Source organism: Pristiophorus japonicus, chromosome 12 (genome assembly GCF_044704955.1).
Source record: "Pristiophorus japonicus isolate sPriJap1 chromosome 12, sPriJap1.hap1, whole genome shotgun sequence".
Taxonomy (NCBI): Eukaryota; Metazoa; Chordata; class Chondrichthyes; family Pristiophoridae; genus Pristiophorus; species Pristiophorus japonicus.
Genome location: NC_091988.1, coordinates 84820658 through 84839210, shown reverse-complemented (window position 1 = coordinate 84839210; position 18553 = coordinate 84820658). Strand labels below are relative to the sequence as shown.

General features: G+C 45.5%; 1 protein-coding gene across 1 annotated transcript; it reads right to left on the bottom strand.

The window, feature by feature from the left end:
- Positions 1-3330: 3330 nt before the first annotated feature.
- On the bottom strand, positions 3331-12102 carry LOC139276813 (zona pellucida sperm-binding protein 3-like). Its single transcript, XM_070894812.1, has 10 exons — positions 11990-12102; positions 6194-6506; positions 4790-4905; positions 4603-4706; positions 4320-4497; positions 4102-4222; positions 3940-4031; positions 3704-3855; positions 3493-3627; positions 3331-3419 (listed from the first exon to the last, which is right to left on the bottom strand). Exons 1-10 carry the CDS (start codon positions 12100-12102, stop codon positions 3331-3333), a joined length of 1413 nt encoding a protein of 470 aa, XP_070750913.1.
- Positions 12103-18553: the final 6451 nt, after the last annotated feature.

The window sequence follows — 18553 nt, the reverse complement described above, 5'->3', positions numbered from 1 at the left end:
GTGTGGCCTCACCAATACCCTGTACAGTTATAGGACTTCCCTGCTTTTATACTCTAGCCCCCTTGCAATAAAGGCCAACATGCCATTTGCCTTCCTGATTACTTGCTGTACCTGCATTCTAACTTTGTTTCTTGCACAAGGACCCTCCCCCAGTACTGCAGCATTTTGCAATTTATCTTCATTTAAAATTACAATTTGCTTCTCAATTATATCTGCCAAAGTGGATAACCTTACATTTTCCCACATTATACTCCAGCTGCTAAATTTTTGCCCATTCGCTTAGCTTGTCTATATCCCTTTGCAGATTGTGTGTCCTCCTCACAATTTGCTTTCCCACCCATCTTTGTATCAGCAAACTTGGCCCTTTCATCCAAGTCATTAATAGATTGTACATAGTTGAGGACCCAGCACCGATCCCTGTCGTACCCCACTAGTTACTGTTTGCCAACTGGAAAATTACCCATTTATCCCGACTCGTCGCCAATCCTCTATCCATGCTAATATATTACCCCCAACCCCGTGAACTTTTATCTTGTGCAGCAACCTTCTGTGCGAGATTACTGGTGGATAGATGTGTTTCACAGCCACCGGAGGATGGATGAGTGTCCTGGGCATCACACAACCTCCCTGCAGACTTAGTCAAGTACATGCGCGGGTGGAGAGATTCAGCCACCAAGTCGGCAGCGGCAGCGGGGCAGCTTCGGGGGTGGAAGGGCTGTGTTACTGTCGGGGGTTGCGGTGAGTTTGGGTGCCATCTTTGGGCAACATGAGTCCGCCTGCCTCCGGGAGCAGGGAGTGACAGGGGCATGGCTTCCCTCGACATCCCAACGTTTTCCATTGTCCCACTGCGGGGCAGGGAGAATGCACAGCAGCCAGCTTATTGCAAGGAGGCCATCAGGTGCTGGATGGTGACCAGTGACAAATACGCAAGGTCCAGGTCAATGATTGGAGCAGTTTAAAAAAAAAGTCTACCGAAGAATACAAAATATTTGTCTGCCATTTCCCTGTTCCCCAGTCTCATTCTCTAGGGGGCCAACATTTACTTTAACTATTCTCTCTTTTTATGTACCTGTAGAAAATTAAGACAATTCCAACTAACCCTCAAGGGATATTAAATGTGGAACACATTTATTTAGTGAAGTTACAGTACATGTGGAGGCCAAAACATAACCTACCTGCAGTGGCCAATTAAGGAGATGCTGCTTTGGTCTATTCCCTTGGCACTGGAGGGAGACTAGAACCTGCTCACACAACTTCCTGGCTGACTGAATGCTGGGTGTCTGTAACCCCATCTACTTTCTGTAGAAAGATGGCAGCAGCTCCTTATTACTTACATCCATTTAAAAAGGCACAATATTTAACCCATAGGAGTGGAGATTTATTTATTTGAAAAGTTGTGAAGTGGAGATTTAATAGAGACTTTCAAAAACATTATGTTTTAATAAGGAATGGGGAGGAGAACACTTTCTAGCAGAAGGGTCAGTCACCAGATGATAGATTTAAAGTACTAAAGGTTATACTTTCCATAGAGACAGTGCAGCAAAGGGTCACCAGACTGATTTCTTGGGATGGCAGGACTGTCGTATGAGGAGAGAAATCAGTCAACTAGGCCTGTATTCACTAGAGTTAAGAATGAGTTCTCATTGAAATGTATAAAATTCTGATGGGGTTAGACAAACGATGTTGCCCCTGGCTGGGAAGTCTAGAACAAGGTCAGTGTCTCAGGATAATGGGTAGGAAATTTAGGACATGAGAAATTTCCAGAGGGTGGTGAACCTGTGGAATTCTCTACCACAGAAGGTTGTGGAGGAGACCAAGTAATGGAATATATTTGAGATATAGCAAGACAAAAAGAGTATGGGAGAAAGCAGGAATATGGTATTGAGAGAGGATCAGACATCATCATATTGAATGGCGGTACAGGATCAAACAGCCTACTACTGCTCCTATTTTCCATGCTTCTATGTTAAATACAGGCAGAAAGGGTCAAGTGGCCTCCTACTGTGCTGTCTGCATGCAGGTTCCATCCTTTTTAAACATAGAAAAGAGATGCAGGAGTAGTACCCCATTCCTGCTTTCTCGCCATACCCCTTGATGCCCCCTAATAGTAAGGACTACATCCAACTCCTTTTTGAATATATTTAGTGAATTGGCCTCAACAACTTTGTGGTAGACAATTCCACAGGTTCACCTAAACTGATACTGCTGAGTTTCAACTGACCCCAAAGTGGCAGGTGGAGAGAATTATTCCACTCTCCACTCTCCACTCTCCACTCTCCACTCTCCACTCTCCACTCTCCACTCTCCACTCTCCACTCTCCACTCTCCACTCTCCACTCTCCACTCTCCACTCTCCACTCTCCACTCTCCACTCTCCACTCTCCACTCTCCACTCTCCACTCTCCACTCTCCACTCTCCACTCTCCACTCTCCACTCTCCACTCTCCACTCTCCACTCTCCACTCTCCACTCTCCACTCTCCACTCTCCACTCTCCACTCTCCACTCTCCACTCTCCACTCTCCACTCTCCACTCTCCACTGCGGTCAGGTTTGTCAATCAAATGAAGGTGAAAGGAAATAGGCAGCAGGTGCCGGGAGTAAAGGAGATGCTAGGGTCAGTGAGTCACTGTCTTTTGGGAGACAGCCCAGTTGAATGGCACCATTACCAGCAAAACAGAAACAGTTTGCAAACACATTTATATAATCTGCAGTAACTCAACCCTGGCCCTCATTTTCTCTGCTGAATGGTTGACTCACACCAATAGTTACAAGGGTGTTGGCTGCCCTTTGCTGCCCAAACTCATTCATTCTTCACCTGCGAGCATTAGCAGTCTTGCTCTACCAAGGAGGGCCTCACATTCAGACCCAATTTTTCACTCAATATTGTGTTCCAGCTGCGATTTCAAACTTCCAACAATTATCTGCACACTACTGGGACCAATTTGGATAATAAAACAAAACCCTGTGGCCTTTAATTGTTAAAAAATATATCAGATGGGCAAAAGGCCATTTCATTGAATCAGAGAACCGGGACCGACTAATGTGCTGGAAATAGTCAGAGAGAATCGGGGCTCATTAGGGAAAGTGGGAGTGGGATGGTCGCCGTGACCAGTATCATAATAGCACAAGCAGCTGCAATAGGAATGGAGTCTTTTTTTTTTTATATAAACACTTGTTACAAGGGAAATGTGGAATGTAAACACAGGAGGGGCCTTTGAAACAACTGAAGTTCAAAACACCAAGACCAAAGACTAATTCAAGCAAGTCACATTTCAAATTTATTACTCCATTTTTTGACAAATGATGGAAAAGCCCAAATGAGAAAGGATTCAGGTGTGTTTCCTGAAGAGGAAGAAGGCCACCAGAGTGGCTGAGATCATGGCCCCAGCTACCAACATCACAACCAGAAGCACCTCACCTGCAGAGAATGAGAAGCCATTGAGTCAGGAGTCACTAGTACTGGAATTGGGTTCTCAAAAATCAACACTCACCTGGAGAAGAACTCGGAATCTCCTCACGAGTCTCGACAGCTTCACTTCCCATCGAATGGACCAGGTCCTTCAGATCAGCATCCAGAATGATCAGGGGCCCAAGGGAGGCTTCACCCTCCCACACAGGCTCCGACTCTGCAACAAGTCATTCCATCCAGTTACAAACAAACATCAAACAATAGCCCCAACACCCAATACCACCACAACATACCCAGCTCAGATAGGACCTCTCTCCTGCCCCTGGAGTGAAGTCTTCCTCCAGATCGCAATCTCGAGGCTCCGCAGTTGCCCCCATCACAACAGGCACAAACCTCATTGGATCCTTCCACCATGGACAGGTCCAATTCAGTCACCAGGGACCATCTAAACAAACAAGGAAGCACACCATTGGCATATGGATGCATTCTGACCAAAGAGGATCACCATTGTTGGTTAGATTTCACTCACCGGTTGGCTGGCTTCTGGAAGGAACAAGCTTTGTTGACTGAATCTGGCCTTTGATCTGCTGCAGCTACTTTCAGGTGGCAAGTGATGAAGATCTGCAGGAGACACATGCACGAGTTACTCAGTGTCAAACGCTCACTGTCTCAACATCTGGTCTCCTCTTACCAAGTCCCTGTCATCCTCAAAGAAGCGGAATGCATCCAGCTTGAACTGAAGCTTATCCAGGTGATCTCGCGGTGACACGAAGGACGAAAAAGAGTCTTCGTCTCGGCTGTCCAACAGGCAACTGGAAAGAGGGTCAGAAAGAGCTGCATCATTAAGAATGTATTCCCTCCGCCAAACAGTTATGTGTGTGACATATGCAGCCCAGATAAAGACCTTACCCGTTGAAGTCAATAATGTTGTATCTGGGGGTGGAGTCCTGGTCTGGGCTCAGTGTAGCTATACAGCGGTCAATATAGAGCTTCAGAGGCATGTGGTTCACGGTCATCACAGAGGCCTCGATGTGAATGAGGTCACCCAGGTGGTAGATATTGGAGGTACGCTCTGCACTCCAATTAGCTGGAAAGGGAAAGGGAATGAGAGCAGGAACACAAGCTTTGGGTTCCTCACTTGATTCCAAGGAATGGGTAAAACATGCATGGTAGATCATTGACAATCACTTACCAGTCATCAGACGCAGGGAGAATGACAGACGTCCCTCTCCGGCCTTGGTGGAGGAGAAGGGGACCCAGGTGGGCTTGATCGCATTGCTGCTCACTGTCCTCTTCCTGTGGGAAGAGGAAAGGCCAGTTTTACTTCCAATTCACAACCCCATCAGAGGAAAGGAGAGCCTGTCAATCATCCACCTTACCTGGGATAATGGCACACAATAGGGACAACTGCTCCACTGGTTCTCACAATGACTCCTCCAATACGGCTTGGCCTGTAGTACAGGTGGCTGGTGTAAATCAGCAGGTCATCCATCATCTGGGAGAGAAAATGTGATCTGGTCAGGGTCAGGTACAGAACAAGGGAGTCATTCTTGGACAAGAGAGCAGTGTTTAGAGAAACACACACAGCCCTTCATACTTCTATTAATTAGAGTCCCAGCCCTATCCAAATCCATTTGAAGAGATATTGTAGGCCTCTGCGGGGAAGTGACCCACAATCATCCACTTGTGCATTTATATAAAACTCACTTGACATAGTAAAACATTAAGGCACTTCACGGGGAGGTTCAGAAAAAAAAGTTTGGCACCAAATCAATGAAAGATATTTGACCAAAGGCTTGGCCACAAACAGTTTTAATAAGTGCCATAAACAGATGGAGTGGTAGAGGCAGAGGGGTTTAGGGATGGAAGACAGAAATAGGGATAACTGCTCCATTGGGTCTCAGTACTTTATGGTCACTTATGGTGATGCAGTCTGTGATGTATGTAAACATGTCTAACCACCAGAGGACTTATCCCCTGGAGTCCCAAGGGACCCCACAATGCCATGGGAGCAATATTATATATATTATAAAAAAAGGTGGTCTCACAGGCTGGTGAGGCACTGTGATCTGTAATAAAAGGACTATGGTCACATCTTACTTTGAGCTTGCAGTATCTAGTCTGACTATTCAAAACATAACATTCTAAAATGTCAACAATCCTGAGAATCCCTTCAAAGGATTGTCTTCAGTCTAGGTTTCCTCAGTACAATTTCACCATAAGCATGTTCTGCCTTTACTCTAGAGGCACCTCAATTTGATGAAAAATGCCTCAATCTTTCCAAGCATTTTTGCATAAAGAACACTTGAATATTTAGTAATCAGTTCCCATGATTCTTTCTACAAGTCACAAACAGCATGGAACTCCAACTGTGTCCCAACCAATCTCAGAAAATCAAGACTAAACCACCAAATGTACAGCAAAAAAAAAAGTCACTCATGTAGCTGCAACCCTTCATCTCACCCTCCACTATTACATTGCTCAACGCAGTCTCATAACCTTGTACTTCAGTCCAGATGCCCAGTTTTGATTCAATCAATAAAAGGTTGAATCAGGGAAAGAAACCTCAATGAGAATCTCATTTAAACAAGCCTCACTAAAATATTCTGAACATGAAGTCCAATCAAAATGAAAGCTTACATTAAAATCATATTGTTTCAGGTCCAAATATTTCATAGAATGTTCAGCACAAATAGTCCATTCAGCCCAACTAATCTATGCAAGTATTCCTCCTCCCAGGGGCCCATTGTTTGCAGAAGGTTTTAGATCAAGAATCACATTACCTTTACTGTGCTGTCACATTCATGGAGCCCATAATGAAATAGGACAGTGTGGTTCTGAGAGTAGACCCCAGTTGGCCGACAACCTGTTGACCCCAGGGTCAGATCAGCTGCTTTAATCAGGTGCCTGGTTCCAAATAAATCCATCTGTACTCTGACCAGCAGGTTCTGCTCTCCACACTGCACCATCACAGTCTGCAGTGGAGACACACTTCGCCCCTCAGACTTACTAAAACTGGAATCAAAAGCTAGGCCAGGAGGGACACGAGTGGCCTTGTCAATGCTCCATGGGAAGTCCCAGTTTCTAAACCGCTGCCTAGTATCAGAGCAACAAACAGCTCCAATCAAAACCAACAGAGGACCCAAACCCTTCACTAGTTGCCCCATAATACAAACTACTGCAGCTCAACTGTGCTCTGTGGGGAGTCCCCTGATCCCCTTTTATACACACAGCCTGCCATCACCTGAAAACAATTGGAGCAGGTGTGGCTAAACTAAACCAATAGCCTATCCAACAATCTTACTAATTGGTTGTTTCCAGAAAGTTTTTCACACAGACTGGGTCAGTGATCGGGAGATGCTCCAGGCTGGAGACTATCTGGGTCTATGGGAACAAGACAAGTTCAGCTTTTGTTTTTTGATGTACTGAAGATTTACTGAAACAGAATATAATGAAAGAAACATATACAGACACCTAAAGAACATACATTCTAAACAGGATAACGCGCCTACAGCCTGATGCAGTCTGTAGTGACCTGTTGAGGTCCAATAGCTGATTGCATGTAGAGAATTGGTCAAGTCTTGGTTTATTTTAATAAATCAATAGAAGTAACACTGGATTGCCCAGTTCCACCAACAGAGAGGCAACTGCATAAGTGCCCCTCAAACTGAGGCAGTACCACTAATATAATTAAACATCATCACCTATTAAACTAAAATAAACTCATAATGTAAATCACAATATTATTACTCGTGTCGATAAGACTTTCCTTTCCCTGCGGTACCCATCGGTTGCAGGAGGACTCGAGTGTACCTATGGGCACCGCGTGCTCCCTCTCCAGGGCCACCTGAGCATGGACAAGACTGTGGAGGAGAGACAGGAAGGCTGAGTGACCCCTCGCAACCCGTGGGCTGCACTCAGTCTGGGCCTTCGCCAGGCCCTGGGTCAGAGGTCAAGTTATTACTGAAGTCTCCTTCTCTCTCGATTATCATTGAAAATTCTTTTGCCAATTGAGCTTCCCTCCGCACCCACTCCTGGCTCCTGAACTCACCCCCATCCCCAATTCCAGCACCCTGCTAACTATCCCCTTCCCCCTCCCCCCACTGATGCTGCCGGCTACTGACCCCATCCCATCCACAGTTCCTTCACCCCAACATCTGTTACCTACATCCTAGCCCCACCCAGCCCACCCCCCCCATCCTCATTCCCGCACCTTTCCCCTTCAATTGCCCACGATATGCCCCAGCACCTCACACTCGCACTGCTCCCCACTCCCTGTCCGAACCCTGCCAAACCAGCTGGCCCCTGCCCCCAACCCCCTTCTGTTACTCTGGGATCTCCCCGTGCCCTCCTCCCCCTCTCCAACCATCCCTTGCCCACTCCTTAGTCTCAGCCCTGGAATCCCAGCTCCTGATCTATGACCCAATGGCTCACTCAGGATGGACAGGATGGAAATGAACCAGACAGGCAAGCAGACACCACATTTAACTTCTGAACTTGTCCAGATCTTACTAATCTTGGCGATGGTGCTGATCAATTTGCCTTAGTGTCTCTCGGTAATGGATGGGTGAGAAAGTCAGTCAATGCCCTGCTATAATTCTTGCCTTGCTGATTAATTGGTTTATGGAGTGCTGTGCTGTGTTGTTCATGACCTTGGCAGGAAGATGTGGAGGAAGCTGGCTGTGGTTTATTGGGGGGATTAACCGCCGCCTCAGGAACTTGTGGTTTGGTTTCGGCAGAAGCTGTGCTCAGGTAGTGTGGCGCGGCCCCATTGGAGGAAGTGTCCCGATGCGTCATGTTTTAGTGTGGTTTTACTACGGTAAAATGGACAATCCATTTGTACACCCAGTGAAAAGAAAGAACGAACTTGGGCTGGATTTTGGGGTCATTTGCGACCGGGTTTTTGCCGGGTTTTGACCCTCCGCGGCGAAAAATCTGTCGGTCAGCTGTTTTTCACCCTGCCGCGCTCCTCGATTCGTTTTTTGCGGTGGCGCTTAGAAACACCGGGGAGAGCTGCGCCAGGTGTGACACCGCTGCGAGTTTCGAGTCTCACTCGACCCGTACGCCGCGAAACGCGCCCCACGATGACCACCAGGGAAAACACAGCCCTGTCGGCGGTGGTGAGTTGGATAAACTGGAAAAAAGGTAAGTTAAAATTTTTAATGTTTTAATTTTTGCAGCAATTTGTGAGGTAAGGGTGTTGTCAATGTTTCTTTAATGATTTTTTGATGTTTTTTTCCCTCCCAAGGCTTCTCTCTGAGCGCTCCTGGCCCCGCACTAAAGTTGGCGAGGTTCCTGTTTTTGCGCTGCAAAAGTAGTTCAACGCCTCCCTTTGCGCTCCACCTCATGTTGAAAGTAAAGCAATTAATCGCTAACGTTAATTGGGCAGTAAATTTCCTGCCTCGCCTCTGTTTTCGCCCTGAAAATGGAAAGCCGAAGATCTCGCCCCTTTTGTCTATATAGCACATTTCACAACCACGGATTATCCAAAAGCACTTTACAGTCAATTCAGTATTTTTCAAGTGTGGTCACTGTTGTAATGTCAGAATTGCAGGCAGAGTCTCAGTTTAACGGCTTATCCGTAAGACGGCACCTCCGACAGTGCAGCATTCTCTCAGTACTGCACTGGAAGTGTTGGCCTGGATTACCTGCTCAACTCCCTGGAGTGGGACATGAACCCATGACCTTCTGACTCAGAAGGGAACTTGTTACCCATTGAGCCATGGGTGACCTGTTGGGCCTTTATTGTGTATAATCTTCCACAGGGCCCCTATAGCGATCAAGAAAGAGATCCTGTCCTTCCCATGGACAACACCAGGAGAGATTGCTTCGTGTAATATGTAAAACTACTCTATGAATGGATAAGATGCGGAGGCGGTAACCCAGGCAGAGTGTTCCGATACCCAGGCGGAGTGGCCAACTCCTCTTTGGACATATTCCTGGAGGTTTCATCACATGACCTCCAACCCTTCCACCAACACGTTCATCCTGAGGGCACCCCACCTTCCCACCCTGATTGGAGAGCGGACTTGCTTCCTTACCCACTCAGGTGATTCTTGACTCCCAGTCAGACAACCATTTTATCCTTTCTCCAATATTTTTATCATCAATAAACAGACGTGCTCAGAGAAAATGAAAAAGACAATTTATTTTAATGCTCCTGTGATTTTTCTGCTCACCGACAGTGTCCTGGAGATTTAATCTTTATTTTGTGGAGACTCCAGGGTAATCCTGGAGCGTTGGCAACCCTATATCCAGGGCTGGCCTGTTTTCCCCACAATGTCATTTTCATACCAGATTCCCAGACATTTCACATTATTGGGTGGAGATTTGGGAGAGGAATTCTGACCCCAACAATGAACATTAACACCGAGCAGACATGGTCAAGAACCCCTACACCAGTGTAGCATTACCTCATCTCACACTAGACACTCCTTGAGAGCTGGGAGAGAGACCGATCATTTTTAGCACCTGATTGAGAGTTAGTTTTGTGCTGTGGGGTCTGGGGTGGGAAGAGTGGAGATTATCCTCAAACTTATTTCAGCCAAGGCCATTAAAGGCAGCAGGAAGTAAAAAAAGAATGGGAGAGAAAAAGAGTTTTGTGTCTTCCATTTCATCAGGCTTGGTCAAATTCATACCTTGAATCCCAGAAGCCAAAAGGAGAAAGTTTAGTTTGGGTCTTTTTGTTCCCCACTCCAATGTTCTCCTTGCCTGAAGGCTTTGATTCGTAGAGATTCCTCACCTTGATTGGCTGCTGGTCTTGTGAGCCCAGCCAATGAGTATTTTCACTCTATTTGAGTGTAGTGGGACTAGAAGTGGAGTTTTTTTTTAATTTCAAAATATACTTCATGAATATAAAATTTACAAAATACATTGGAAAGCAGTTCAGTACATTTGGATGTGGTCAGCAATTCCATACAATACATTTAGATACTGACGGCAGTTCCGTTCAACACAGTTGCTTGCTTTACATTTCAGAGGTACAATTCAGGATACATTGTAATACAGTCATTAAATTACATTACATATGGCACTATACAGTACATGGAATGGGTGAGGTTAGTTAGATTTCTTTGCAACATACATTACTAATCAGAACTTGCATTATACATGGCGCTACATAGATGTTTTCAGATCATGATGCTTTACATATATAAAAAGTTTACAAATACAGCCCGCGGGGAGTTTTACACTGATTCCAGCCCCTGGGTGGAGCTGGGAGATGGAGTGTAGGGTTGGGGGGGGGGGGGTGGGGGACATTGGAAAACAGCATCATAAATTTGAATCCACTCCTCACAACTGCACTTTCCAGACAGGGTGTCCAGATGGTGATCAGGAGCAAGAATCTTCAGCTAACTTGCCTCCTCACTAGCCACGGGTCAGAGGCCAACTCTGTTCCACTTGCTGAGATTGGCAAACACTGAGCAGACCAAGCATCAAATCTGGGATTTTCTGCTCTGTTGGCCTGAGTACCACAAGAGTCAGTGTCTTTAAAAATGTTTAGTACCGAGGAGATCAGACATGGAATTTGCTTTAGTGGGTAGACCCCCTACCCGAGGTCAGAAGATCAGGTATTCAAATCCCACTCCAGAGACTGCAGCACAAAATCCAGGCCAACACTAGTTGAGTACTCAGTCTCAGAATAAGGGGCTGCCCATTTAAAACTATGTCCCCCATGAGTGGAAATATCCTCTCTGCATCCACCTTGTCAAGCTCCCTCATTATCTTATGATTCAATATCATCTCTTATTCTTCTGAACACCAATGATATAGGCCCACCCTACCTTCATAAGTCAACCTCCTTAGCTCCAGAAGCAACCAAGTGAACTTTCTCTGAACAGCCTCCAATGCAAGTATATCCTTCCTTAAATACAGAGACCAAAACTGTATGCAGTATTCCAAGTATGGCCTCAATACCCTGTATAGTTGTAAGAGGACTTCCCTGCTTTTATACTCTATCCCCCTTGCAATAAAGGCCAACATTCCATTTACCTTCCTGATTACTTGCTGTACCTGCATTGTAACTGTTTCTTGCACAAAGACCACCCCTCCGACCTAGTCCTTCTGTACTGCAGCACTTTTTCTTCATTTAAATTATAATTTGCTTCTCAATTATTGCTGCCAAAATAGATAACCTCACATTTTCCCATATTATACTCTAGCTGCTAAATTTTTGCCCACTTAGCCTGTTTATATCCCTTTCTAGATTTTGTATCCTCCTCTCAATTTACTTTCCCCACCCATCTTTGTATCAGCAGCAAACTTGGCTACATTGCACTCAGTCCCTTCATCCAAATCATTAATAGATTGTAAATAGTGGAGGACCCAGCACCAATCCCTGCAGCACTCCACTAGTTACTGTTTGCCAACTTGAAAATTACCCATTTATCCCAACTCTTCTGTTAGCCAATCCTTTACCCATGCTAATATATTACCCCCAACCCCATGAACTTTTATCTTGTGCAGTAACCTTCTACGTGGGAGATTACTGGTGGACGGGCAAGTTTTGCAGCCACCACAGAGGATGGAGGTGTGGCCTGGGCAGCGCACAATCTCCCTGCAGACTTGCACTCAAGTACATGTGCAGGAAGGTGGGGGATTTGGCCAGAGTCAGCGGCAGTGGCTGCGGGGCACCTTCGGGCATGGACGGGCCTTTGTTACTGTCGGGGGTTGCAGTGAGTTCGGGCGCCATCTTTGGTCTGCACAAGTCCACCCGCCTCAGGGAGCAGGGAGTGATGGGGCGGGGCTTCCTCGATGTCACACCGCTTTCCATTGTCCTGCTGCGGGGCAGGGAGCATGCGCAGCAGCCAGCTTACTGCAGGGAGACCATCAGGTGCTGGATGGTGACCAGTGACATAAATGTCCAGGTCGGTGATTGGAGCATGGGCAAATACAGCAGGAGTGGCAAGAGACTGGAGGGATGTGATCGGGGCCCAGGAGAGGAGAGTTCGGGGTCAGGGGCAGCACCGGCCAGCCCACACTGCGATGTGTGCGCGCACTAGACTAGTGCAGCAGAGCAGGTCTCCAGTCGTCTTGGATAACCCTTGCCACTGGACCAAGACCTAGCTGTCAAGCCCGTGTGGTGGCTGGTGTGTAACGGACACCAACGTTTAATAAAATCCATGTACTGGTATCTTCCACTGTTCAGGATCCTTCATTGAAACACCTGTGAACTCATCCTTTTTTGGCATGGAAGAAGTCATCCTAGTTTTGAGGGACTGCTTGTGATGAATATGGCACCTTATTTAGATTTCCAGAAGGCAAATATATCACATCCACTGGTACCCCCTTATTCACCCACCTTGTTACATCCTCACCAAAACACCAGCAAATTTGTCAAACATGATTTCCCCTTCATAAAGTTATGCTTTTCCAAATGTCTCGCTACTGCTTCCTTAATAGACTCCAGCATTTTCCCCAATGACATATTAGGCTAACTGGTCTATAGTTTACTGCCTCATTTAAAAAAAAGAGGGGCAGTTATATTTGCGGTTTTCCAATCTGCTGGGACTGCCCCAGAATCCAGGGAATTTTGGTAGATCACAACAATCCATCCACTATCTCTGCAGCCACTTTTAAAACCCTCAGATGTTAGCCATCAGGGGCAGGGGACTTGTCCACATTTAATCCCATCATTTTACTGAGTACCACTTCTTTAGAGCTTGTTCTGCCCTCCTATAGCCCCTTGATTATCCACTATTGGAATTTTTTTTTTGTCGAACATGAAGAATACAAAATATTTGTTCAATGTCTGCCATTTCCCTGTTCCCCAGTCTCATTCTCTAGGGGACCAACATTTACTTTATTCTTGTCCTTTTTTTGTACCTGTCGAAACTTATTTAAAAAAGACAATTACAACTAACCATTAAGGAATATTAAATGTGGAACACATTTAGTGAAGTTACAGTATGTGGAGTCTAAAACATACCTAGCTGCAGTGGCCAATTAAGGAGATGCTGCTTTGGTCTATTCCCTCGGCACTGGAGGGAGACTAGAACCTGCTCACACAACTTCCTGGCTGACTGAATGCTGGGTGTCTGTAACCCCATCTACTTTCTGTAGAAAGATGGCAGCAGCTCCTTATTACTTACATCCATTTAAAAAGGCACAATATTTAATCCAGAGGAGTGGAGATTTATTTATTTGAAAAGTTTTAAAGGGAGATTTAATATAGAGACTTTCAAAAAAAAAAAATGAAGGTTTTCATAAGGAATGGGGAGGAGAACACTTTCTAGCAGAAAGGTCAATCACCAGATGATAGATTTAACGTACTAAAAGGTTATACTTTCCATAGAGACAGTGCAGCAAAGGGTCATCAGACTGATTCCTTGGGATGGCAGGACTGTTGTATGAGGAGAGAAATCAGTCAACTAGGCTTGCATTTATTGAGTTTAGCAGAATGAGGAGATCTCATTAAAATGTATAAAATTATGATGGGGTTGGACAGACTGGATATTGCCTATGGCTGGAAAGTCTAGAACAAGGGGGTCACAATCTCAGGATAAGGGGTAGGAAATTTAGGACATGAGAAATTTCTTCAGAGGGTGGTGAACCTGTGGAATTCTCTACCACAGAAGGCTGTGGAGACTAAGTCATGGAATATATTTGAGATATAGCAAGACAAGAGTATGGAGAGAAAGCAGGAATATGGTGTAGAGAGGATCAGACATTATCATATTGAATGGTGGTACAGGATCAAACAGCCTACTACTGCTCCTATTTTCCATGCTTCTATGTTGAATATAGGCAGAAAGGGTCAAGTGGCCTCCTACTGTGCTGTATGCGTGCAGGTTCCATCCTTTTAAACTCAGGTACTGCTGAGTTTCAACTGACCCCAAAGTGGCAGGTGGTGAGAATCAGTAAAATCTAGGCCTCCAAATCTGATCTCATGTCTTTCAGATCAGAGGTTCTCAACCAATGGTCTGCAAAAATATTGCAAAGGGCTTGCCAAGCAGCCTGGGATTTTACACAGGATATACAGCACAGAAAGTTCATTCTGTCCAATCAGTCCATGCTCCACTCAAGCCTCCTCCAGTCTTTCATTGAAATCTAGCAGCATATCCCTTCTCCGACATGCTGGTCCAACCTCCCTTTATATACATCCATGCTATTTGTTTCAACCACTCAGTGGTAGTAGGTTCAGCATTCTCCGATTTTAAAAAACTTTAATAAGTCAGCTTTAAAAAAACCCACCATATTAGGTGGGAAATCCAGCCGAGCAAAAAGGTGGCTGTGATCCGAACACAACACTGTCCCCCAGACCCCGCTCCAATGTTTGTGATGGCGGCAGCGGCCACTAAGCCCAGGGACCTGCTCACTGAAGGGAGAAAGCTGGCAGCACTGGTCTGCCACCTTAATCTCTCCGCACTCCACTCCCCGCAGCTTATAGAAACAGAAACATAGCAAATAGGTGCAGGAGGCGGCCATTCAATGAGCTCATGGCTGAACATGCAACTTCAGTACCCCATTCCTGCTTTCTCACCATACCCCTTGATCCCCTAGTAGTAAGGACTCGATCTAACTCCCTTTTGAATATATTTAGTGAATTGGCCTCAACAACTTTCTGTGGTAGAGAACTCCACAGGTTCACCACTCTCTGGTGAAGACGTTTCTCCTCATCTCGGTCCAACATGGCTTACCCCTTATCCTTAGACTGTGACCCCTGGCTTGGGACTTCCCCAACATTGGGAACATTCTTCCTGCATCTAACCTGTCTAAACCCATCAGAATTTTAAACGTTTCGATGAGGTCCCCTCTCCTTCTTCTGAACTCCAATGAATACAAGCCATTCAGGAGACCAAAATTGTACACAATACTGCAGGTGTGGACTCACCAAGGCTCTGTACAACTGTAGCAACACCTCCCTGCCCCTGTACTCAAATCCCCTCGCTATGAAGGCCAACATGCCATTTGCTTTCTTAACCACCTGTTGTATCTGCATGCCAACCTTCAATGACTGATGTACCATGACACCCAGGTCTCATTGCACCTCCCCTTTTCCTAATCTGTCACCATTCAGATAATAGTCTGTCTCTGTTTTTACCACCAAAGTGGATAACCTCACATTTATCCACATTATACTTCATCTGCCATGCATTTGCCCACTCACCTAACCTATCCAAGTCGCTCTGCAGCCTCATAGCAGCCTCCTCGCAGCTCACACTGCCACCCAACTTAATGTCATCTGCAAATTTGGAGATACTACATTTAATCCCCTCGTCTAAATTAATGTACAGTGTAAACAGCTGGGGCCCCAGCACAGAACCTTGCGGTACCCCACTAATCACTGCCTGCCATTCTGAAAAGTACCCATTTACTCCTACTCTTTGCTTCTTGTCTGACAACCAGTTCTCAATCCATGTCAGCACACAACCCCCAACTATCCCATGTACTTTGATTTTGCACATTAATCTCGTGTCAGACCTTGTCAAAAGCCTTCTGAAAGTCCAAATATACCACATCAACTGGTTTTCCTTTGTCCACTCTACTGGAAACATGCTCAAAAAATTCCAGAAGATTTGTCAAGCATGATTTCCCCTTCACAAATCCATGCTGACTTGGACCCATCATGTCACCTCTTTCCAAATGCGCTGCCGTGACATCCTTAATACTGGATTCCATCATTTTACCCACTACCGATGTCAGGCTGACCAGTCTATAATTCCCTGCTTTCTCTCCCTCTTTTTTTAAAAAGTGGGTTACATTGGCTACCCTCCACTCGATAGGAATTGATCTAGAATCAATGGAATGTCAGAAAACGACTGTCAATGCATCCGCTATTTCCAAGGCCACCTTCTTAAGTACTCTGCGATACAGTCCATCAGGCCCTGGGGATTTATCGGCCTTCAATCCCATCAATTGCCCCAACACAATTTCCCGACTAATAAGGATTTCCCTCAGTTCCTCCTCCTTACTAGACCCTCTGACCCCTTTTATATCTGGAAGGTTGTTTGTGTCCTCCTGAGTGAATAACGAGCCAAAGTACTTGTTCAATTGGTCTACCATTTCTTTGTTCCCCATTATGACTTCCCAGATTCTGACTGCAGGGGACCCAAGTTTGTCTTCACTAACCTTTTTCTCTTTACATATCTATAGAAATTTTTGCAATCCGTCTTAATGTTTCCTGCAAGCTTCTTCTCGTACTCCATTTTCCCTGCCCTAATCAAACCCTTTGTCTGCCTCTGCCAAGTTCTAAATTTCAGCCAGTCCCTGGGTTCGCTGCTATTTCTGGCCAATTTGTATGCCACTTCCTTGGCTTTAATACTATCCCTGATTTCCCCTTGATAGCCACCTTCCCTTTTTTATTTTTACACCAGACAGGAATGTACAATTGTTGTAATTCATCCATGCGGTCTCTAAATGTCTGCCATTGCCCATCCAAGTCAACCCCTTAAGTATCATTCGCCAATCTATCCTAGCCAATTCACACCTCATACCTTCAAAGTTACCCTTCAAGTTCTGGACTATGGTCTCTGAATTAACACTTACATTCTCCATCCTAATGCAGAATTCAACCATATTATGGTCACTCTTCCCCAAGGGGCCTCGCACAACAAGATTGCTAATTAATCCTCTCATTAAACACCCAGTCTAAGATGGCCTCCCCCCTAGTTGGTTCCTCAACATATTGGTCTAGAAAACCATCCCTTATGCACTCCAGGAAATCCTCCACCGTATTGCTTCCAGTTTGGTTAGCCCAATCTATGTGCATATTAAAGTCACCCATTATAACTGCTGCACCTTTATTGCATGCACCCCTAATTTCCTGTTTGATGCCCTCCCCAACATCACTACTACTGTTTGGAGGTCTGTACACAACTCCCACTAACGTTTTTTGCCCTTTGGTGTTCTGCAGCTCTACCCATATAGATTCCACATCATCCAAGCTAATGTCCTTCCCAACTATTGCATTAATCTCCTCCTTAACCAGCAATGCTACCCCACCTTCTTTTCCTTTAATCTATCCTTCCTGAATGTTGAATACCCCTGGAAGTTGAGTTCCAAGCCCTGATCATCCTGGAGCCACGTCTCTAATCCCAATCACATCATTTGTTAACATCTATTTGCATACTTAATTCATCCACCTTATTACAGATGCTCCTTACATTAAGACACAAAGCCTTCAGGCTTGTTTTTTTAAACACCCTTTGTCCTTTTAGAATTTTGCTGTACAGTGGCCCTTTTTGTTCTTTGCCTTGGGTTTCTCTGCCCTCTACTTTTCTTCATCTCCTTTCTGTCTTTTGCTTTAGTCTCCTTTTTGTTTCCCTGTCTCCCTGCATTGGTTCCCATCCCCCTGCCATATTAGTTTAACTCTTCCCCAACAGCACTAGCAAACACTCCCCCTAGGACATTTGTTCCGGTCCTGCCCAGGTGCAGACCATTTGGTTTGTACTGGTCCCACCTCCCCCAGAACCGGTAATGATAATTCATACCTCACCACCGCCACTTGTTCCAACACCATGTTATGTTGGTTGGTCTTCCTTTTTCTGAAAGAACTTCACTCCTCACTCCCCAAATCCTCTCCCTGCAGAAGTCACCAGCTGCAACACTAACCCACTTCAAGTATCCTGCGACTATTGAAATCAGCCAAGAGGCTCCACTTCAGCTTGGAATTTTTCTCCCATGTATTATTTGTGCGCCCAGGTTTGTCAATCAAATGAAAGGGCAAGGAAATAGGCAGCAGGTGCAGGGAGTAAAGGAGCTGCTAGGGTCAGTGAGTCACTGGCTTTTGGGAGACAGCCCAGTTGAATGGCACCATTACCAGCAAAACAGAAACAGTTTGCAAACATATTTATATAATCTGCAGTAACTCAACCCTGGCCCTCATTTTCTCTGCTGAATGGTTGACTCACACCAATAGTTACAAGGGTGTTAGCTGCCCTTTGCTGCCTAAATTCATTCATTCTTCACCTGTGAGTATTAGCAGTCTTGCTCTACCAAGGAGGGTCTCACAGGCAGACCCAATTCTTCACTCAATATTGTGTTCCAGCTGGGATTTCAACCTTCCAACAGTGATCTGCACACTACTGGGACCAATTTGGGATGAAGAAAAAAAACCCTGTGGCCTTTAACTGATGTAAAATATTGCAGATGGGCAAAAGGCCATTTCACTAAATCAGAGAACCGGGACCGACTAATGTGCT